Source organism: Salarias fasciatus, chromosome 7 (assembly GCF_902148845.1).
Source record: "Salarias fasciatus chromosome 7, fSalaFa1.1, whole genome shotgun sequence".
Lineage (NCBI taxonomy): Eukaryota > Metazoa > Chordata > Actinopteri > Blenniiformes > Blenniidae > Salarias > Salarias fasciatus.
In genome coordinates, this window is record NC_043751.1 from 4,388,691 (window position 1) to 4,411,852 (window position 23,162).

The 23,162-nt window shown below is 43.2% G+C and overlaps 1 protein-coding gene across 2 annotated transcripts in view; it reads left to right on the plus strand.

The window, feature by feature from the left end:
* pik3c2a (phosphatidylinositol-4-phosphate 3-kinase, catalytic subunit type 2 alpha) overlaps positions 1-23,162 on the plus strand; it is a 43,428-nt gene that overhangs the window by 11,600 nt on the left and 8,666 nt on the right. The window contains exons 3-18 of one of the 2 annotated variants that reach the window (XM_030096615.1): positions 5,577-5,674; positions 7,096-7,256; positions 11,643-11,763; positions 12,877-12,988; positions 13,172-13,251; positions 13,411-13,474; positions 15,327-15,473; positions 15,576-15,609; positions 15,793-16,033; positions 18,869-18,991; positions 19,073-19,240; positions 19,512-19,629; positions 19,785-19,927; positions 22,412-22,603; positions 22,689-22,782; positions 22,969-23,063. In XM_030096615.1, coding sequence (XP_029952475.1) covers positions 5,577-5,674; positions 7,096-7,256; positions 11,643-11,763; positions 12,877-12,988; positions 13,172-13,251; positions 13,411-13,474; positions 15,327-15,473; positions 15,576-15,609; positions 15,793-16,033; positions 18,869-18,991; positions 19,073-19,240; positions 19,512-19,629; positions 19,785-19,927; positions 22,412-22,603; positions 22,689-22,782; positions 22,969-23,063 — 1,991 coding nt within the window. Of the gene's footprint in view, positions 1-5,576; positions 5,675-7,095; positions 7,257-11,642; positions 11,764-12,876; positions 12,989-13,171; positions 13,252-13,406; positions 13,475-15,326; positions 15,474-15,575; positions 15,610-15,792; positions 16,034-18,868; positions 18,992-19,072; positions 19,241-19,511; positions 19,630-19,784; positions 19,928-22,411; positions 22,604-22,688; positions 22,783-22,968; positions 23,064-23,162 lie in introns of both variants that reach the window. The other variant, XM_030096616.1, reaches the window with a different exon arrangement.

Genomic DNA, 23,162 nt, shown 5'->3' on the forward strand with positions numbered 1-23,162 from the left:
TGTTAAATGTGTGACTCACTGGGCAAACAGTTCTGTGTCTCCTCACCTTTGACCGTGTTCAGCTGACAGAAAACAGAAGAAGCACTGAGTGAGGAACCAAGTCGAATCCAGATACCAATAACACGTTTTGAACAGTTTTTAAGTCCTTTGCCAAGCATTATTATCTCCAGCTATTTGCCAAATCAAAGAAATCCTCAGCCTCCAATGTCTGATCACTTTGTCCATTTTATCCAGAATTCAGTTTATGACAGGAAGTATGAATGAACACCCATCAGTCACTTCCTTGTTGAAAGAAGAAGTACTCGTGTTTTGCCAGATATTGGTTTCTCTGATGTAACTGGGTGAGCGTCTTGGGGGTTCTTCCTTAAATTGGCGTGACTGGCTGTCAGTAAGTGTTGGGAAAACGTTTTCTCTGACCTGTATGCACAATCCATTACAAGCAGGAAATATCTTGTCCATAATTACTCGGACAGCAGGACAGTCTCACTCAGCTTTTTCCCACATGAATTTACATTGTAATGTGATACCTTGACAAGACTGCACTTTGTCCTTGTGTTTTGCTGACACCCACAATTCTTTTCCTGTTCGAAAGTCGGCAACACTGCAATAATTATTTAATAAAAACTCTGGGTTATTTCTGACTACTTTTTTTACTACTTGAATAAAAGCTGCTTTACTGCTTGTTTATTTAGAACAAAAAGCTTGGTAGATGTTGTGTTATTGCTTGCTGGATGTTATTTCGGTGTATGTTTCGAGTCGTGAGGCTAAAGTAAATCTCCTTTCACCAGCACAGACTCATAAGAAGGTGTCTGATATCGAGACGTGCGCATGCAACTCGATACGGACGCTGGGCATGGAATTACCTCCAGCCACCAGTTGGAGCTGTGATGGAAATTTCACTTGCTCCAGTGTTCAGTCAGGCATTTCTGTGAGTGCGTTTTCCCATGGGAGGCCCCAAAATGTGCCTCAAGTTCCCCACATTCTTCTTTGTGTTACTTTGAGACAAGACAGCTATGTAGCCTTTTCAGTTTGGCCTTGTTCAGAAACACAGAGCGAGCATGAAATGTGCAACAGGAGCTGATATGCTTCACTTCAGATAGTGGACACCTTGATCTCGCAGCTTCAAAACCTCCTAGGTTTTATTTTTTTTGGTTGTCTGTTTTATGTTGGCAGTGTTGTTCATTTTAGATACATCCTAATTTCAGATTACAAGATCTTGACTCTTTTGAATGATCACCACAGCAGTACAAAGCTGTGAAACAAATCACTATGACATTATTGCTGAAGAAACTCATACAAGTAACTCAGCACGACTAGTATTTCATGTGCTTTCTGCTTAAAATATGCCCTTCGTCTAAACAAACTAATAAAACTTCAGGCTTCTCCAAAGTTTATTTCCACTACTTTTAGTCAGAAAAGTTGCTTAACAGTTTTCCTCTGCCCTCCTTCTGAGTTTCCCCAGAAAGTAGCATGAATAGTTGTCTCGCTGTGTCATCTGGTGGAAGCAACAGTCACATGTTTCCTGATCGATTATGTCTCACTCATGAGCAGAATGTGGCCAGCGAAGTGATGTAGGACACCCCAGACAAAACGGCCTCTGTTCCACACTCCAGCCTCACCAATGTACACAGTGGTGGAGACGGTTATATCAGAGCGCTCGCCAGGTTTGGAAAGTGTCTGGTCTGTGTAGATGGATCACAACAAGGAAAATTCATGAGCTTCAGGTGGAAAAATTCAGCAATAAAAACATATCTGTACATTAGCAGTTGTTGTTGTTGCAGTGATTATCTGAACTATAACTCAGATTCTACGTCTGAATTTAGTGGATTATAGTCATTTCTGTTTACATCTGTCATTAATCGGCTCAGCCATACAGAAATCTGTTGAGATTCATCCTGATGGCGGTTTAAGGAGATGAAAGCCGCGACCAGACCGAGGGTCATCCGGGACGTGAGAGGCTCTTTGTGACTTGCCCTCTCTGTCACATACCACAACACACACTCTGTGACCCCCGAAGACCAGCCGCAGTCAGGATTGCAGTCGTCCTCTCTGCTGTACCAATTGTTCCTAGTATTACGGTCAGCGTTGTGACACATCGCAGCAAAACCGGAGAAAGGATGCAAGGTTAGTCAACGTGTGATTCACATGGCGCACTTCCCATGACTTCAGATCCAGGAGCTCAGTGTCCAACAAAATCGATTGAGCTAAACAAAGACAGGCCTGTCTTACTGTACAGCGCTGTGTTTGTGTGTGTGTGTGTGTGACAAGCAGCTAAACACAGTCTCACTGGATTATCTTCCCATGTTTGTTTTTGTTGAATCTGTACTACAAGCATAAACACACTTAATGTGCTCCGCTCCTCCACGTTCTCTCTGGCATTTTCAACAGTCTGCGTTTATTCCATTTCTCTTTTTGTTTTTAATTGTTGCCTTTTTCTCTCTCAATTTCTTTCACCTCATTATGTTTGACTTTTCTTATCTTACCTGCTTGAAAGTACAAAGTCTGTGTTTTCCATCAGAAATTTACTGTTAAAAAAAAAAAATTAACTCGGACCTTTAAGGCCCGTCCATGCTTCACATGTACGCGTTTCCGCGTCCGCTTTGGAAGGTCCGCGCATCACCGATGCGGACGCGCTTTGTCCCATGCTACATTTTGAGCTCAGCTGTGCGCGTCTCATGCAGGCGCGGTGATCCACGCAACCTCGACAAGCTTTTCCCGCACTACAGACTGTTTATCTGCTCCTTTATTACGGATTATTTAGAGAAAATTAAGCACATACATTGTCAGTATATTATCTTTAAGTATTAAAGTTTATTTAGCCTTTTTTTTTTCTGTTTCTGAATCGCGGGGCAGCGCCGGAGCGATTAGTTACTTTTTCACTTCTGTCTGCAGACCTCCTCCTCCCTCCAGACAGTCTCTCTCTCTTTCCACGAGTTTTTCACTCTTTCCGTGTCTTTAAGTGGAGCCATCAGGCTGGAGCTCCGTCTACTTTCACTTTTACCGTCATGTTTTGTTTGCTATGGCGCTCTGGCGCATGCGTACACTTCCGCGACCTGCGCGCAATGCGCAACGCGGTCTCAAATTCTGGCTGCTGCGCGGACGTCCGCGGACCGGTCCGCGCGGACCCTAGCGGACAGGAATTCATGACGATTTTTACGTCACGCGGACCAACGCGCAACGCGCACCCACGCGGACATGTGAAGCATGGACGGGCCTTCACTCAGGCTTGTAACATTCCTGGACGTGTCATTTGAATGTCGATATTTTTTTAAATACAATTTAAGCCATTTTAGTGTCCTCCTCTTAATTTCAAACGAGTCCCCAAGGAATTTGGACCATGTGAGATTGAACTGGCACATGCAGGGATCCCTCGCTCCTCGCTCCCTTGCTGGGACATGCAGGTGGCTTGGTTTCAGGTTTTGGCCTCGTTTCAAAGCACCATGCTGCCCTCACATATTCATCTCCCGGTGTTATGTTAGGTCAGCGCTCTGCTTCCAGCTGCACCGTTATGGTCTAAATGATGTTCCACATGAACCTGCTGGGTGCTTTAATCTCATTAATTTTATAGAACTGAAGTAGCTTTTCTGGGATTGTTTTCTGATTAGCCATCTTTTGACATGTCGGGAGCCGATCTCTTATTGGTTAACATTGACAGTGAAGCAGATTGTTACTTGCAGCCCTGTTATTTTATCTCAGATTTATGTGTGGTCTTCACACATTTTTAGCAGTTGAGATGCAGAAATGCCAAGTTCATTGTTATCAAGAGAATGAAATTGAGACCCTCTAATTGTGCAACGTACACATCACAAAGACTGCTTGAAATCAATTGAATTCTTTTTTTTTTAATTTTTTTTTTTACCTTTTTTAACTCATGAAAAAATTAATCAGAACAGACAAATCCTTTGTGTTGAAGAAATTGGATGTAGATAGATCAAAGATGTTAAATATTTGGTTTTAAAGTTCAAATAGTTCAAAATTAGCACACATAACGCAGTGCTGTGATGCTGAACTGAACATCTGATTCATATGGGGTTGTGAAATGGAATGAGCGGCTTCGGCCTCATTTACACAACCTTTTAAAGTGAAAACCAAAAAAACTTCTTAGCCTTTTGGGTTCCTCTTTACTTGACAATGATGTTGGGGACCATTGGAAGTGCAACTTTTTGGAAAGATTTTCCAAAATGGAACTTTTCAGAAAAGCTCCGTTAGTGAATAGTTCTTCTGCACATGCAGCAGTAGGAGGAGTCTGACTCCCAGTCCGTATTCTCCTGGGACTGGATCGTTTTATCGCTGAGTCGCCCGTTACAGCAATCCAACGTGGTCGTCTGTCTGTACATACGTCCGTCACCATTGTTTATGTTTATAGAGTATTATTCTGTGTGTATGTGTGTATGGTTTCATTACAGAAGCAACTAACAACACCCACTAGTGGCCTGACATGAAAACCACATTGTTTTGGGCATTTTTTCCTTTTCCGTGTAAACATACAAAATGTCAAATGTAGCCAGCATTTTTTTTCTTTTTCCGTTTTGTTTGTGTTTTCTATTTCATTGGCTCTGGTTGTAAGAAGCCGGCTCTCTGCCCTCACCTGGACTGTTCAGAAGCACTCCGGATTAAGAGAGGACGAGCCGCCCCCTGATAAATGAACCGTGACACAAATGATCGTTCATGCATATATAATTCCCTTTAGTTTTCACTTCCTCTAATGTTTGCATAGCCCCCCTCCCCCCGCCCTGTGGCCATGATGTCACAGTCACTGATTCCCAATCTGTGACTGAGCACTTTTGCAGACGACCCCAGGCCGGGGACAGGAAGGGGCGGGGCCCTTTCACTTCTCATTTCCTGTGCCACAGGAAGCACATTCCTCTGCCGCTGGCAGTCAGACAGCAGTTAAAAAGCAGAATGTAACTGCGAGTTCCCGGCAGCAGGCCAGCCTCCAGGAATCTTTGAGAGTCGGTCCCAGAGGAGCTGTCTCAGGATTTGCGTGTATGTGGGAGAACGAAAGAGAGAGGCTGATTTATGTCTCTTTGAACTCAGTTCTTCGAGTGTTTTATGATTAGCAAAATAATTGTGATCTAATGAGCGTAAGAAAGAAATGTGCTTTTTGCTCTTGAGTGCAGAAGCATGTTTTACTCAAAGATATATGCTCACATTGCTGAACCTGAAGGTCAATCTAGTGCTTTGTCACATTTTATGGCGCAAAAACAAAAAGAGCTGACTTCTTAATGTATGGAGCTGCCTTTTGTGCCTTTACTGTTGCTGACATGTTTATTCACTGTGTGATATTTAGAGCTCCGATGTGTTTTTAATAAAACTGCCCGCTCTATACCAGTGAATCACTGTAAAGACCAAAACCTTTGTGATTCTTGCCAGCACTGTTAAGGTGCTACTAGTAAATTTTATGTGGACATTTTCCAGAGAGAAATGATTCAGTTCGGCACACTGGCGGTCAACCTTATTGCATCCTGTCTGACTGTTTTTGTTCAAAGAATGAAATCATGCTTACTGGTTTGCTTTGTGTCTTACTACTTGTCTGACTGTGTGTGCATGTTTGTCCTTCTGTTTTCCTGCGGTAGGAGAAGGGAAAAGGAAAAGGATTGGTGAGGAACGCCGCCCTTGAGGAGCGGGACGCTCAGAACCTGGAGATTGTTGCCTTCTGTGAAGACGTCGCAGCGTAAGAGCCTTCCTGTTGGCCTGGAGCAACATTTCCTTTGTTTCTGACACTGTAATATCTCTGACATCGACTAATGGCTAATAACTCGTACAGAAGTTGACGTTTAGCAGGATACCGATTTGTCACAAGTGCGACCCACTTAGATTGTAATTGTTTTTTTTTGTAGTGGTGCAAACGGTCACTTAAAGCTTTAAATCTGAACAAAGATAGACACAAAAAGGGTTAAAAAAGAACTGCAATTGTAAACGAAATACTTTTTAATTAATAGTAAACCTGGCAGCCATAGAGAAGAAGTCAAATATACAAAAATTAGCAAAAACAACAACAACAACAAAAACAAACTGGTCGACTTCTGAAGCACTGCTGGAGGAACTGCACATCTGAGCTACACATGTGATGGAATAGAACAACAAAGCCCAGTCACAGCTGATGCAAATCAGGGGCAAGTGAAGCAACACTGTTATTTGAAAAAACAAATCTCACAGCAAAAGACATGACCATCATTTTTCATACTTATCACTCATCAGCTAAACCCTGTGACATGTTCACTCAGTGTTGTTCAGCCCTGATGGGAGTGCTTGTTTCTCAGGCTGAACTTTTTAAACATATATTTAAGATAGACTGAAACATGACGGTTTGGAAAACACGCTAACAAAAATAAAAGTCCGCTGCATGCTTTGAGGGTTAGAATACCAACCTGCAGTCTGCTCACTACAAGGCGAGATAGCTTACAGCTAAACCACCATGTGCCCTTGATTACAGAGAATGGTGTGAAATGATTTAGTACATGAGCGTGTTAAGATTCAAGTCCCCAAAATTAAAACTTAAAATCTCATTTGATTGTAGTTTGCCTGTATTGATCTGCAGGGTTTAGCTATAAGTATGAAAGTGCCAAACAACAACACATCATTCTTGGCCAGCTCCTTAAATATCATGCATGAAGACACATTTTTCTTGTGAATGCATACCTCCACATCTTTGTGCACATAATTGTACGTTTTTGAAGCGCAGCTCATTTCCTGAGGCTGTGCAGAGTTTCTCACTCCAGTAGTTAGTTTGGGTGGAGGGACGATGAAGCCACGCTGAGGGAATCCGTTCTCGTGATGAAGAAGTCGACGCCCGCGGTCCTCTGCCCAGCCGCATGCTCGTCACATCACAAATGCTTCACATAGCTTGCAATTACAAGTAACCTGACCTCTCTCCACTCAGTAATTCACAGTTGAGCCTATGTATGATTTAAATGACTCAATATCACGTCTCCATTTGCAGACATTTTCCATCTCTGCATCCTTACAGTTTTGCTATTACACTGCTGCATCCAATATTCTCCTCGAAGCAATCTGATTCATTTGCTGCTTGGCCCAGTGAACCAAAATATGAAAAAAATCTGTTGACTCAGACTTTTTTTCCCCCTCCATCAGCCTGCGCTCCAAATTCCCTCATGACGACATTGCAACCAACCCCGGCTTCGTTCTCAGCCCCGTGATCACCCAGAGGAACAGTGGAGGTGACAGCAGCTGCTCTGTCAAGGTTTCCATCGAAATCTCCGACTCTCAGCAGCCTGTGACTTTCACCTGTGACGGTAAGCATTCAACCCACAGCAAATGTCTGAATCGTGTTTGTGTCAGGTGTAAATATCTTGCTCTCGCTCGCTGATAGAAAGGCCTTATTCGACATGAATCCTCTTTCCTTCACCAGAAAAATTATGTAACATCAATTATAGTCATTGGATCACACCAGAAGTGGCTTTTTGCCAACTTTCCACTACTGCAAATGTATTTTCTTTTCTCCTCTGCGCATGTGAATCCATATTAAATGATGTTTTTACACATTACACAGATGTAAAACAACAAAATAAATGACCATAGGTTTTTAGTCTTTACACCACCTCATTCACGGAAGTGAATTCACCTTTGTAATGAAGTGTTTATGCACCGCAGCCTTCAGTGTGTTACTCAACGCAGGCTGCTCTTACTCAGTCCCATCACTGCCTTGTTGCACATTTCCCTCTTTTTCTGTGTCACGCAAACCAAGCATCCCCGCCATTGAGTCCATGCTGCCAGCTGTGATTCCAGACCTTGTTTACTGAAGAGTTTTTCATGTGTCTAAGTGCAGAAGTCAGTTTCACGGCTGAAGCAACTCCTGCCCGTGTTCCCCCTCTGATCGAAGAAAGCCCTGCCTAGTCTGCAAACTTACTTTCTGCACTCAGTCATCCCTAATAGTCACTCATTTGTACATAAAATGTAAATAAACAATGAACCATAAAAATATGCCATTAATATTATTTTTTAAAGATTTTTAACAGACATCAAGTAGACTATGAGAGTCTAAAATCCTCTTTATGACTGGTCGACATCACCGTTGATCTGGCTCTGAACAAAAGAGAGAAACGTTGTACCCCTTTGCCTTTAACAGTGAGCAGCTCAGATTGCTGATAAGAGCTCTGAAGGAGGAAACGACATTCGCAGCTGCCAAGCTCCTCACCCCTCCTCCCCACCTCATTTTTCTCCTTTCCATTTTTTCTATCGTGGGAAGTATACCACGTTCCTTTTTCTGCACAAATAAAGTTCTGTACTCTCACCATTCAGAAGCCATGTTGGGTGAAAGAAAGCAGAGTTTTTCTTTTTTTTTTTTATCCACAAGGTCCCCCGTGACCTTCCCTCCGTGTTTGTGGAGCTGTTATTTGCCAACTCCTTCGTTATTCACATACAAATGTACAACCTGTGACTGACAGATCCTGAGGGGTCTGAAGCCAAACACACTTGAAGCTGTCTGCCAGTCCGCTGGGCTCCTTTGTCAAATATGTTACTTCAGCTGTGCGACCGAGTGAACTCCTGTCTGTCACAGTCTTCCACGACCAACTTCCGTCTCTGTTGACATGTCTGAGGCCCGTGTTTTTCTTGGTTTGAATCTTATTGCATTAATTCCACTGGGACATATTTTCACATGGTCAAACAAACATATTTGAGATACAAACGACAAAACTTTCGTTGTGTTTTTCGGCTCTGTTTACACACCACCGGTGCTCGGAGCAGCTGGAGCACCACTCTCAGGACGTCTTGGTCCCAGTAGTGTTTGTGCCTGCAATCCTCCGATCTCCAGACCCGTCCGTCACATTTTAAATGACATGCCGTCTATCTAACCTGGTTGATTACCATTTTGGAAATGGTTTTTAGTTTGTTACTGGCCGGTGTAGCTCTGTCCCACTGACCCACACATGAGCTCAAACAGCCCAGTTCCACAACATGATTTACTGTCTATATTTACTGCTTTCCTTGAACTTTCCAAGCTTCCTGCTCTGATTCCTGCTTCGCCTCGTCTTCCTGCTTCTGCTGAGGTCGTCTCTTTTCATCCCGGTGTCAGGGTCACTTCCCCATGTACTCGTTCCTCTTTCCACTTTTTTTCTCCCTGGTTCACTTCCGACGCGGCTAACGGCACGTTGACCCACATAGTTGGTGTTCGAATTCCTGCGATTAGAGACAAATCTGCGCCCCAGAACAATAGGCCTCAGTTCTGCTCAGAACTGCAGAGAAAGATGGAAAGAGATAGAGGAATGGGAAGAGCGCTCTTCTTTCATATTTGCCTTTTTTTTCTCTCTCAATGCAATTTCTGTCTTTTCTCTCTTCATTGTGCCTCCGTTGCTCTAATAACTGATGATCTTGTCATCTTCTGGGAAGACGATGTTTAAAATGACACAGAAATTGCCGATTTAATCTGCAATCCTTCATTTTTTTTTCTTTTCTCGGTTTTCTTTGCCATCTTGTATCTGATGTGGAAATTGTCCAAATTATGTAACCGTCTGTCAATAATGCAGAAGGATATTACATTATCCTTCGGCTCATTTTCTTGTGTAACTGAAAAGCAAACAGTGATTTCACTTCACAATATGGACCTTCCGAAGATAATCACATATGCGTGCATGGCTGAGTAGTTTCAAGCGATAATTTTGACGTTATGAAATCGTGTTTTTCGAGATGAGGCAAAAAGGAAAAGAGCAAACTCATTTTTTCTTGTGCTTTGCCGTGAACTCCCACGAACTTCTGAGGAGTTTAGACACACTGCGGTTGAGGAAGGGGGAGAGCTGACTGGAAGACGCAGTGCATTAGAAAAATACTGAAGGGAGGAGAATGTGAGCAAAGAGAAATCCCCTGGAAGGAGGTGGACGCAAGTTAAGAGAAGTGGGTTGTGGTGAAGGTGCTGATGAAGTCAAACGATATGTAGAATTGCAGAGGTTGGGAAACAGAAGCGAGGAGAAGGGCAGAGGGAGGAGGAGGCTCGTGTTGCTGTCTGTGGCTGAGAGCGCAAAGATAGATGCAACAGCATCTTATGTGTTTGAGACACGAAAATAAAAACTCAGACACCCGGAACCTTTCCGTTTAAATATAGGTGCAAGATTTGAGAGTAAAGGAGGCGCAACACAATACGTGTCAGTTTTTTTTTTGTTTTGTTTTTTTGGCTTTTATTTCCAGGAGTTGAAATGATTTGCAGTTCATTCTATTTTTGATTCCATTTTCACAATGCCTCGTCTCTTTTTTTGAATTGGGTTTTGGATTTCTGAAAAGCTGTCTGCCAGCCCTTCAGATGAGCTTGATGCATTGCATCGCATTCAGTCTGTAAATTCCTGCTTTATTTGTCGTGAGCTGTTAGGTAAGGTGGCTTCATGGCATCTTGTCAAGCTTCACTTTCACTTTCTTTTTGTTTTCTTACCGTGACATTTGCCTTCCGTCTGTTTTCCTTTTGCCATCTTGACCTTTCTGTTGTCTGAGAGTGTCTGACAGTTGGACCGGTTCTGGGAGCAAATGTCCCTATTTTCATTTGAGTTACTTTTTTAGTAAAAGCCAAGCTTTTGACATCTTACCAACTTTTTTCATGTTTTTGTGAGACCATTTACAATACTCTGCCATCTTCCCCATATTTGATCCTATATGAAGTGTATTTTGGTCCATGTGTGACCCCCACCAACACAATTCCCCAACCACGTGTGAGATGGTTGCCAGCACGCAGCAGAGGAATTCCCTCCTCCTTTTACCTTTCTGGGAATTGCATCACGGACTCGGGGCGCTCCCAGAACAAGGCGTGGGCCGTTTTATTGTTTTTTGACAAAGCAGGCATGTAACACAATGTGAATTAGCAGTCGTACCACCGCTGCCACACAGGCATCCACGAGCAGCAAGAAAAGACTCGCCATTCCTCCACAGGGTGGAGGGCTGTTATTGCTCGAGCCAAGGGTGGTCTCCCTTCTAGTGTGTCTGTGTGAACGTCTGATTAGTAACCCGAGCATGGCTTCACAGGCCAAAATCAAGATGCGTCTATGAGTGAGGAGCCCAGACCTGTATTTGGATCCGTCAGTCTGTGTTTGTGTTCGTTAAGAGACTCTGAAGACTCTGTTGAAGAAGCTAAACAGCAGTTTAATCTGAGATGGGTCACGTTACACTCTGCACTTGCTCCTCTATTGGCCAGACATCAGAAGATACACAAACACCTTGAGCTGAACCCAGATCCCCTTGCTCACCTAATATTATTACTCTGCTGTAAGTCCTTGGTTTTAAGAAACGTCTTTGATTTGAAATGTGAAATTTGAACCAATCAAAACCTGGAAGGATGTTTAGTGCTTCACAGAGAAATTCATTTTGTTGTTAGAGCTCAGTTCACACACCTATGAAAGCAATCAGCCACTGAGGCTATAATTGTTTTGGTAAATAGTTCTCATGGATCCATCGTACACTGATCACTGATCAGCCATAACATTATGACCATACCATGTCCTTTGCCCTCTGCCCCCTCGAACAGAAGTTGTTCACATGTTAGCGTGTGAGATTTTTATGATGCTGTTGTGAAAGGGCTTACATTTCTAATGAGCTCTGACTGACGGCTCATGTTTCACATGTTTAAAACACCTCTTTTTAAATGGTTCACATGCTCAACGTTCGTCTGTGACCGGCTCTGTCTCTTCATTCCCCCCCCCCAGTGAGTTCTCCAGTGGAGCTGCTGATCAGTCAGACTCTGTGCTGGGTCCACGACAACCTGGACCAGGTGGACTTCTCCAGCTACTTGCTTAAAGTCTGTGGTCGGGAGGAGGTGCTGCAGAAGTGAGTAGGAGTCCAGTTCCTGATTTTATAGGGAAATGCACAAATTCACTTTTCCCAAGAGTTTTCAGTAGGTTTCTTGTGTTTTCTTATGATCATACCTCCCCTTTTTGCTTGTTACCTTTTTTTTATGGTCACTCTTGTCTTGGCAGTCCTAAAATCTTGCATAAACGGTATTTGTGGATGTTTGTAAATGTGGCTTTCCTCCTCCATTACAAAGGTTCCTCCAATCTGGGGTACATGGCCCCTATTCACCAACAAAGAAAGACCCAGTGCACTCACATTTCAACTTTTTAATCTATTACAGATTAAATAGCTGAAAATAGATTATGTGCATGTGTTAATAAACTGAAGCTGATCTGCAACACTTAGTTTTGAGAGGAAAATGAGTAATTTAGCAATTTTGTAATGAAACAAATGTCTGGTTCATTTCCATGGACAATAGAAGCAATGAACAATAAGTTTATGAATTAGTTTCTTGTAAATCCTGATTGTTGTTTTTTCCTGATGCTTTCATGGGTAACACTGTTGTGTTGTTTGTAAGGACAGTCCTGTCAGGGTCAGATGTAATGTGGTGCTGGCCATTAGCAAATACATTAACAAGATCTTCCTTCAAAGAACTGAAACAATTATGTTTTATTTCTTGTTTTCTTTCTCTAATCAGCCAGATTTGAGACGAGCTTGATTTGTTTAATCATTTAAATTGAGCTAAAACAATGATTTGGCTGTGGGAAAAATGTGGGTGTTAAAATTGTGTTGGAAGACTTTGCCTGTTGGTATCTTTGCTATTTTACAGTACATCAGTTGCTTTTTTTAATCATTTCTGTGGCTTTATAGTAAACAAACCCAAGAGTAAAAGCAACAAAGATTTCTTTAATGATATATTTTGTGAATAAAAAAAAAATGCATAATTAAATAATTTAGCTATTATTGAGCATTTTTTTTTTTAGCAATTTTAGCTGTAATGTCTGTGACATACAAGTAATGATCATCAATGAGTTAGAAAATAATCTTCTTCACCTGGATACATTTTTCTTTTTCAGAAACTTTTCATTATTGTCTTTAACCTATCCTACGGCTTTGTTAACCCTGTTTCGCTGTTTCCCTGTGCCACAGTAAACACAGCCTGGGCAGCCATGAGTACGTCCAGAACTGCAGGAAGTGGGAGAATGAGATCACATTACAACTTCTCTCCCACTCAACCATGAGGAGGGACTTGGCGCGCACCGTGAGTCACTCTGTCATGCTCACATAGGAAGTCCTTAAAGGAGCCCTGCTGTGCTATCAAAGGAATTTCGCGTTGTGCCACCAAGACAGATAACTGACTAAAACTGACATGTAACTGTGGTTTGATAACAAGAACGCCATTTGTAACAATTTAGTGATAAATCACTGCTTTGTTTCCTTTTAGGAAGAAGATGACCACTCTCGAATTGACTTGGAGAAGCACCTGGGTCAGGTGGAGAGGCCTTTTAAGGAGAATGTCACCAGGTATGAATACAGAAAATAGCCCAACGATCTAAAAATAACAGGTTGCATCAGTTTCTTCGATTGCGTAGTATTATGGTCTTTTCAGCCAGTTAGTTTAATGAAGTGAAGAAACATGTTTCTGTTTATTGCTGGTGTTGATTCAAGCCTGTGTTTTTCCAGACAAGGCCTGGCTGACTATCTGGAGGGCTATCACACTCAAGTCAACATCTGCCTGCAAAACGAGGTACATGTGGTTCCAATGTGGACTGTAGAAGTTCAGATAAAGAAACGCATTCATCTTTATGTTGGCTGGGTATTTCTGGGTAATCGTTGCTCTTGACAACAAGCAGTGCTGCGCTTCACTTTTTATTGATTTGTCAAAAGCTTTTGACACGGTGGATCATACTGTTTTAAAGCAAAGGCTTCATCATTTTGGTTTGTCTGATCATGCAGTGTCCTGGTTTGCAAATTATCTGAGTGACAGGACTCAGTGCATTAAATATGAAGGGTTTTGTTCTGACTTTATGAGTGTCCACAAAGGGGTGCCACAGGGCTCAATACTGGGACCCCTCTTGTTTATAATGTACATTAATGATTTGGGTCTCAATGTGTCGGATGCTAATATGCACTTTTATGCCGATGACACAATTATTTACTGTTATGGACCAACCCCGACTAAAGCTGTTGAATCCTTGCAGAAAGCTTTTAATGTGGTCCAGAACGCACTTCTGCAGCTAAAGTTAGTCCTCAACACTGACAAGACTAAACTGATGTTGTTCTCAAACAATAAGAAGGTGCTTCAAACTGTCCCGTCAGTGCTTACGCTTGAGGGACATGTCATAGAAGTGGTTCATGTGTACAAGTATCTTGGTGTCTTGCTTGATGAGGGCCTCTCCTTCAAGCCACACATTGAAAATCTTGTGAAGAAACTGAAACTCAAATTGGGCTTTTTCTTCAGAAATAAATTTTGTTTTTCTTTCAATGTGAAAAAGCGGCTTGTCACTGCAACATTTTTATCAGTTTTAGATTATGGAGACCTGCTGTACATGAATGCCTCAGCTCAATGTCTTCGGAAGATTGACACTGTTTATCATGCATCATTGAGGTTTATTACCAACTGCAGAGCTCTGACTCATCATTGTGATTTGTATTGTCGTGTGGGATGGCCGCCCTTGTCCACCAGGAGGTTGGGACATTGGTACATTTTTATCTACAAGGCCATGCTTGGTCTACTGCCCTCCTACATATGTAACTTAATCACACAAAGAAGTGTTGATTCTTACGGCTTGCGTTCAAATGATCATTTGTTGCTCTGTGTTCCTTTTGCAAGAACAGAACTGGGGAAAAGAGCTTTCATCCACTCTGCTCCCACTACATGGAATACGTTACAGAAAAACTGGAGATTAACTGAGCTTATCCCATTGAACAAATTCAAAGCCAGACTGAAAGCACTTGAAATGGACTCTTTAAATTGTAATTGTTTTATGTAATTTGTTATGGATTTTTTTTGATGTTTTTATTGCAACAGTTGTAACTTTGCTGCCTCTTGGCCAGGACTCCCTTGAAAAAGAGGTTTTTAATCTCAATGGGATTCTCCTGGTTAAATAAAGGTTAAATAAAAATTTAGTTTACAAGAGATTCATGGATTGCTGAAAGAAGTCTTCACTTGATCCTCTTTGAATTTTTATTCTCCTGCAGATCTTCAAAGTATATTTTTGTAGCCTTATGGAATGTTGTAACGAGACTCTAGATATTCTTTCCAGGTTTTCACTTCCACTCAGATACGTAACAGTAATGTTGGTGTACTTGATCATTCCTGGAAAGCAAAGTTTCTAGAAATGCAACATCTGGTTTTCAGCCATTGTGGATTATATGGTGGCGTAATTAAAGGCAGATTGTAGGTACTACTGGGAGCACAACTACACCACCTCCCTCAAACTGACATAGACCTGATGACGGCATCCAGCTTTGTTTGAGTCGGTCTTTAACAGACCCCGGTCATGTGCAGGGAGCCATCCACTCTTTAGTTCGAGCTGCGTTTGAGTACTTGAAGAATGAAGCAGAAATGTTATGCCAACTTGCTCTTTCATTTCCAGAGCACCCAGTACAAGACAGTGGAGCGGGTGGTGCAGACCGTGAAGAATCTGTGCTGCGCTCTCGATGAGGTGGAGACTCAAGCCATTACAGAGGCCGTGAAAAGACTAAAGCACTCCATCAATTTACCCCGGACACGCTCGCCCAAGGTGGGCTCGCGACACTCGCCGTTTACTTATTTGCAAATGCATTCACAGTATTTTTCGGTTAGTGAATATCTTTGTTTTAAGAGAAAATGTTGATTTCTCTAGATGGGATCCAGGTCGTCTGGTCAGCCATCAGACGGTAAGATTTCAGAATATATGCAACTGAAGGTTTACTGCTCTTTCATAAGAAGCTTCTGTCGGTTCTGACGTTTCTGTTATGTCATAAAAAGTAAAATAAACACAATTATGCACTGTGCTTGTCTCATCCAGTAAATGTTCAAACCTCTCTGTCCTCGCCCCGATTCCCATCTATCCCTGACAGCTGCAGCCAGTCCTGTGGAGGAAGGCATGGCTCTGCTAACGCAGGCTGTGTACGACCTGGTCAAGCTCTACATGCTTTCCTTCTGTCCGCCGTCGACCTCCTTCAACTCGTCTCCGCCGCCGCAGACTGCGGATGGGGAAGAGGCTGAGGGGAGGAGCAGCAAGGAGGCCTCGGGCACCACAGACCACCTTCAGTTCACCCTGTTTGCCTTGCACGGCATCCCGGCCAGCTGGGTCAGCAGGTAAAACAGATGAATCTGCTGCGTGGTTCAGTACGGGGAATAAGTAGAAATATAAAGACTGGAGTTTGTCTGTGATGCACTGGTGCACTGCTCATTTCACACGGTGTGGTTTGTTTGTTGATAAGCAGGAAATATCAATCATGTGACTTTCTGAAACTAAACTAAGCCTACATTCGGTCTGTGTATCACACCAGGAGGTTTTATTTCACCACAGATCTCAGGGCAGATTTGTGTTTTTCTCAGGGATAATTAAAACTTTTATTCATTCATTCTTGTGTAATCACCCACTCGTGCTGTATTATTAGAACCACCCACGAAAGACTCTGTTGCTCTTATACAAGCATGTGTTGAAGGTAAGGAGAGAAGGTGGTGGAAGCAGCTCAGAATTTCAACACTTTCATCCAGTTCTAGCAGTTCCCGTTCCAATCGGTAATATGAAGTGAAGTAATGTGTTATTGTGCCGTTTCTTGGTCTGCAGCGTGGACGGAGGATTGCGTTTCTCTCGTGTTACCTAGCGGTTTCACAAGCTGTGCTGTCACAGCAGAAAGCTCTGTTTTCCCTCACTAAACAAACGTCTCTGGTGTTGCACCCCGTGTCTTATTTTTCCGTGCCAGTGTCCAGTTTCACCCTGACATTATCTCCCGCCTGTGTCTGGGACTGAGTTGAGCCAAATGTTCCGTTCCCAGCTCGTGTCACACACACACACACACACACACACACACACACACACACACTCACCGAGTTCACAACATGTTTGACAAGCTCTATTAAAACATGTGCAGATAAAAATTATATAAAAATACCGTAGAGGTTTGCATATATCTGTACGAAGAAAATAAAACCTTGACAGTGAGATGGAAGTGGATTTCCAAGCCGTCTGTTCAGGCTCCGTTTCCTTCCTTTCATCGTCCGGTTGACCGTTGAGGCCTTCATAAATGGGAGAACTGCTTAATAACAGGTCTCTGTACTACAGCACAGCCTCTTCCAGCTGCTATTTTAAGCCACCACTAAACATTGCTGCAGTGACAGTCATTCCAACAACACTTCCCAAAATATATTTATCTGCACACAACTGGAGGCCAGAGGGATACTATTAGTTCAGTGTTTCTCAGCTGAGGCAGGTAGTTTAGGAATATCCGTTGCGGCGTGGTGTTACTGTAATGCTGCCGTATTGAGGTCTGAGTGTTTGGCATTGTTGCGGCTTGTGTGTCGTCCATCTGGAGCCGCAGTAGATGCCGCGGCACTGCCAGCATATTGAAACAGCATGGCGAGTGGCCGATCTGCCAAACACAGATGGAACTGAGCATCTTATCAACCGCGCCGCAGTGAACATGTGAAACCAGCGAGCCTGTATATTCAGTCCTCTTCTCACACACTTGGTCGTATGTTTAAGTATGGCAGTATGAAAATGTCACTGCACTGCTTTGTTTTGTTATGTTTCATCTGGACAATTCCTCTTAATGATGACGAATGTCTGTATTTATGCAGAGCAAGACAGAAACCAAAATCCTTAAACATTCTGTTAGAAAAATTTAACTTTTTGATTAAAATATTTTGCTGATTGAGGTTTTTTACAGTGATCATTTTTGCAGTTAATACAGGTGTTTTGCTTGCCTGATAAGAGGTCTGCTCCACTTCATGTGGGAGTGGTGTTGCCATCTTTAGCACCATTGAGTGATTTGATCTCGAGGAGATTCAATGAGTAACATTCATCAGCGGGGTTCCTTTTAAGATGTTCCCAGTGATGTTTACTGTTTGGTATATTTGCTTACTGCAGCCCGGCCGAAGCTCTTGGGACGTGATTTAAATGTATTTTTAAACAGGCGTGGAGTGGCGGTTCATTGACATAACCTCGTCATCACAGTAAATCGTCTGTGCTACAGAAACGTTCACCGACAGTAATGTGATCAGTACATTTAGAAGTGAGCCTTACACATTGGGATTCTCAGTTTGGTGCCTCTTCATGTTATCTGAGTGGTTCATGAAGACTTCACTCGTAGAAATACCACCACAATAACTCGAAAATGGTGTGTTTGCAATGTTATGCAGCAGTGTACATCAGAACAGCTGCCCAGCATGTGGTGTTTGCATTCTTTTGATCTCATGTTAAAAAATGCCAGTGTGACCACAAAACAAACAGAACAAGTGTGTAAGCCTTTTTTTTTCCCAACCGGGAAGCCTGTCTATGAGTGTGAACTGAAAAAACTACAAAATTCGCTCCTGTGTGCCAAGTATACTACTGGCCACTTTTCCTCAACTTTTCTGTCACTCAGTTTTATTCTACAAGGGAAAACGAAGATAAAGCATTGCAGAGAGAGAAATCCGTCAAAGTAGGACTTCTATTTCTGCCTTACTGTTCCTGCCCTCGGCTCTCGGTACCACCGCTGAGGTGCCCTTAATGCTTAAGTGCTCTAATGAGCTGCTGAGTGAGTGACGGATCAGACCGGTTGCACCAGACTGCTGTGCTTCAGCTGTGAGATTGTGCGACTGTCTACAGAGTTGTGTGCTCTGCAGGATTAAAGCGTGTCCACAGACATGGTCCACCCACACTGTTGTTTTTCAGTGAGGCTGCCTGAATAAAGTTCTTTTCAGGTCTGTGTGGGCAGATACACAGCAGCTTCCATTAGTAGCCACTTAGCGATGTGATGCTGGACATTACTGAAACTTCAATAACAAAGTGGTTGGCTGAAAAAAAGAAATGTCTTCTGACAAAGCATCCACAGGTCTGGTAATGCTTCAGTTCTTCTAATGTTGATAACTCCTAAAAACCTGGATGATTCATCTGAGCTGTGGGTTGTTTTGTCATGAAAAATATTTGTTGTTGTGCTGTTTCAGTTATGAGAAGTACTTCCTGATGTGTTCCCTCACCCACAATGGCAAGAACCTGTTTAAACCGGTCCAGTCAAAGAAAGTGGGCACCTACAAAAGCTTCTTCTATCACATCAAATGGGATGAACTGTAAGTGATTTCTTTCCCCTTTTTTTGTTTGCTATTTGCGCTGTGTCTTCACGCTGCTCAAACTAATCTCATCTCGCCAAGGATCAACTTCCCGATCGCAGTAGCTGTGCTCCCGCTGGAGTCCATCCTGAGCCTGACTCTCTTTGGAGTGCTCAACCAGAATGCAAGCGGCTCTCCGGACTCCAACAAGCAGAGGAAAGGCCCAGAGATGCTGGGCAAAGTCTCCATGCCGCTCTTTGACTTCAGACGGTGAGGATAGGGGAATACACTGTCGTGTGATTGTTGTCATTCTTCTGTGGTTTTCCCCCGTTTTATTTATTTTAACTATTTCATCTTGATTTCCCTAATTACAGCTTCGCTGCTCGTCAGCACAATGTTGCATTCTCCTGTATTCATGCTCTTATATCCAAAGTGACAGTGTGTTCTTTGTGTCGTCTTTAAAGTAGCAGCCATCCCTTTTTGAGTTGCTTTTGTTGTTTCCTGGGTTTCTGGTTGTGATTGCGCTGCTTGTCTTTTGCAGGGTACTTGCCAGAGGCAGCAGGCTGCTGTGTCTTTGGACGTCTGCACAGGGAGCGACTGCTGCTGGCGGCGCCACAGGAAGCCGCAAGAGGGTGCCAACAGAAAGAATCGTTCTACAGGTCAGGGAAACAGTATTTGCACACGTGATCCTGGTATTGCTTTAAAATGCCAAAGAGATGTACATTTGGAACAAACAACACAGTCTCCTGTCATTTCCTCAGTAAATAAGTAAGGTCATTGGAATAAATAGATCCCAACTCCATGGTTCCATCAGGTGGACTTCCCCAGCTCAGCAGTGGACGTTTTATATGTCGGACCCAAGGAGGGCCCCAGTCCAGAGCCTCACACCCTGGAGGAGCTGGACCCTGACCTGCGGCGCAAACTGGAGAAGATCTGCAGCCGAGCTTCCACTTTCGGGTATGAAAAACCCGCTGCAGCTTTTTTCAAACTGTGAAGGGGAAGGCTGCAGAGCTGAAGTCAACGTGTCAGATTTCTCTGTCATCTTTATTGTTCAGCGGGGAGAAATTGTCAGTTTCAAGGGCTGTCTTCAAATAAAGGCAATGATACGGGTTTAAGCTGCTCACCCTTGATGTGCGAAGCAGATGTGCTTCCTGTTCAAACACAGGAGTCTCAAAGCAACTTCTGGTTGGTGTGACATTATGCCAAATTATTATTTATACGCCTGCATTAGTCTAAAATATAGCAGCAAAACATTTTCAACAACTGCTTGTTTGATTTAAGAAGTGAGCCCAAATCTGAGCATGTACCTTTGGAAAGAAGAGTTTTGTCTGTCAGACGGCTGCTGCTGATGGTCGTCCTGGATTTACTGGGGTTTGGGGCCTAAGAAGCACACAGACACAGCAGCAGTATTTCTTGTTAATTTCATCGCCCTCAACAGACACTTCGTTGGCTCGGCCTCAGACCACCCAAAATCCGTTGGACTTAGTAGATTTAAAAAGAGATTTTAAAGGATGCTGTCGATTTTGCCAGCCAAGGTTCCCCATAAACGGCTGTATGTTGTCCGCCCCAGTGTGTCTGTTCTGCTCCAGCTGCTGCCGGCCTAGCTAAATGCTCTCTTATGCCTGCTGCCAGCCAAATCTCCTCTCCGCGCTGCCAACATCCATGAGACTCAACCGGCACTTTAGCACAGAGCCTCCTCTCACTGGGCTCTCGCCGCCTGGTTTCTGTCCTGCTCATTCATTTCTCCAGCCTCTGTGGGCACAGGGCTCCGTTTTCACTGATATGTTGTGTAAAGGTCGGGGTCGGGGGCGGGTTGAGTGCTAGGCACTCAGATGTGACGGTTCAGGCTAGGATGAGGAATCAGTCTGTGTGCGTCTGGAGGTTATTGTAGACGGTATCGACAGTGGTTAAAGCCAAGTTTAACGTTTTTGCAAGAACCAAATCTAACGCGATGAAATGGTACTCCAGCTTTCTTCCACATTCCCAACACAGACATCTTTGGTCAGTTTTATGAGTTTAAATTGTCGATGAGCGTGAAGGTGTACTTGAATAATCCTGTGGTGGATTTACAGCCTGTCTGGCTGCAGCGCCTCAGCCTCTGGATGAAGAGAGTAGAAGTGTCATTCATATATTAAGGGTGGATGTCACACTTGGAATCTGGATAATGTTAGAAGTGGTGCTGCAGTGAAGTTAAGGCCATTTCAGTTCAATTTGTAAAGGTCAGGAGGAGGTTGAAGTTTAATTTGTACCTTTTTTAATCGAGAGCTGCTTTGATCCAAATTGTACAAGAAGTCTCCTGCTTCACGCTTCAAAAGAGCCAGAAACCTGTAGTGCATGCTTTTCAATTATTTCAGAGCTCCAAATTCTAGCTTTGTGTCATTATGTTATTGAAATGTTGTTTTCTTTGTTTTATTCCAGTCCGCTTTCCTAAATATCAGCACATAATTGTATTTTTGTATTATTTTGATAGTGGAAAGCTTACATAAATAACTGAATTCATTCACATTGAATGGCTGTAGAATTCTGCAGAAGTCCTTGGAGCCACTGTAGTGATGGATGTTGACATTGTTTGATATAAAAAATCTGAGAGTCATGATTACGAGAGGTATACAGCCCAGATTCTGCCTGCCATGACATGATCAGAGTAAAAGGATTGATTCATTGTCTTTCTATAGAGTAACACCTAAAATTCATTGAGGGAAAAAAAATCCACTTATTAATTAGCTAGTTTTCTATTTCTTTTCATTTAATCTTTATTTATACACATAATCTCATTGAGACATGTTCTCATTTTGAAGTTAGATCTTTTAAAATACGTAACACAAACTTGCATAATGTTACATAAAGTGACAGCCAGAATAAAATAAAATTACAAGGACATATATCAAAGCAAACACCTACACTGTAACACAGAGCCAACAAAAAAATCTTTATCTCCTTTGACTTACTGAAAATTTCCTTGAAAATCAAAAATAAGTCTTGAATAACAGGCAGAACAAGCTGTTCGCTGAATCCTTCTGATTCTTCATAAAAAGTCACACCGCATGAGCGCCAGCCTCAAACAAACAGCGACCGCTACAAAGAACTATTTTTACTGTCAAGAACAATGTCTTCTCGAGGTGGCAGAGGATACATCTCAGCAGCGTGACATCTGTCTGTCGTTAGATCAAGGACATTTATCTGCTTGAAACAAGCTCACTACACGTGTGTGCTGAGAAGAGGTGATGCTGTTTGGATGGAAAAATATCACCAAACAATGTTTTTCCCGTTGTTCGTTCGCTTTGCATTTTTTCACTGATTGGAGAGTAAACGGTTGATAGTTTTATTGTTCTGAGCCACAGCACCGTACAAATGAGGTTAACTTAAAAAGTCTTGGTAAAAATCGCCTTTCCATCGATTCTCATTTGTCACTGTTGTGACTTTTGCTCAAATCTTCTTCAGGCTGAAGCGGGCAGATCACCAGCTCCTGTGGGACCACCGGGCCCACTGCCGGCGGGACCACCCCAGCAGCCTCCCCAAGGTGCTGGCCAGCGCGCCCAGCTGGGACTGGGCCAGCATGGCTCACATCCACTCGCTGCTGCACCGCTGGCCCGCCTTGCCGCCCGTCACTGCGCTGGAGCTGCTGGACTCAAAGTACAACCGGAGCTTCGGACGGGTTCTGGAGAGTGTTTCTGTCGTCGTCCTGCCGGGTGTCTCAGTGCTCTGTATGCCTGTGCAGGTTCGCGGATACTGAGGTGAGATGTGTGGCTGTCGACTGGATTGAGAAGAGCAGCGACGACGAGCTGGCTGACTACCTGCCACAGTTAGTGCAGGTACGTCCAAACAGCGCAGTGCCGCATATTAAAATCACTTTTGAACTTTTATGAGGTTATGAAACTCCACTATTTAGTTAGTTGCTCAGTTGTTCACATGAAACTCAACTTCTTCTTCTTGTCTGTTCACTCTCACTTCCTCCCTCCACAAACCATTCATTGTCTCTTTAATAATGTCCCTCGTAGGCTCTAAAGTTTGAGTGTCACCTGAAGAGCGCTCTGGTCATGTTCCTGCTGTCAAGAGCACAAGGCAACATTAACATAGCCCACTACCTCTACTGGTGAGCCTGCAGCAGCACCCCGCACGCCGGCCAGCCCACTGACAGTTGTTGATATTAGAGATTAAATGTTTGGATATATGTGGGGTGAAATAACACTGA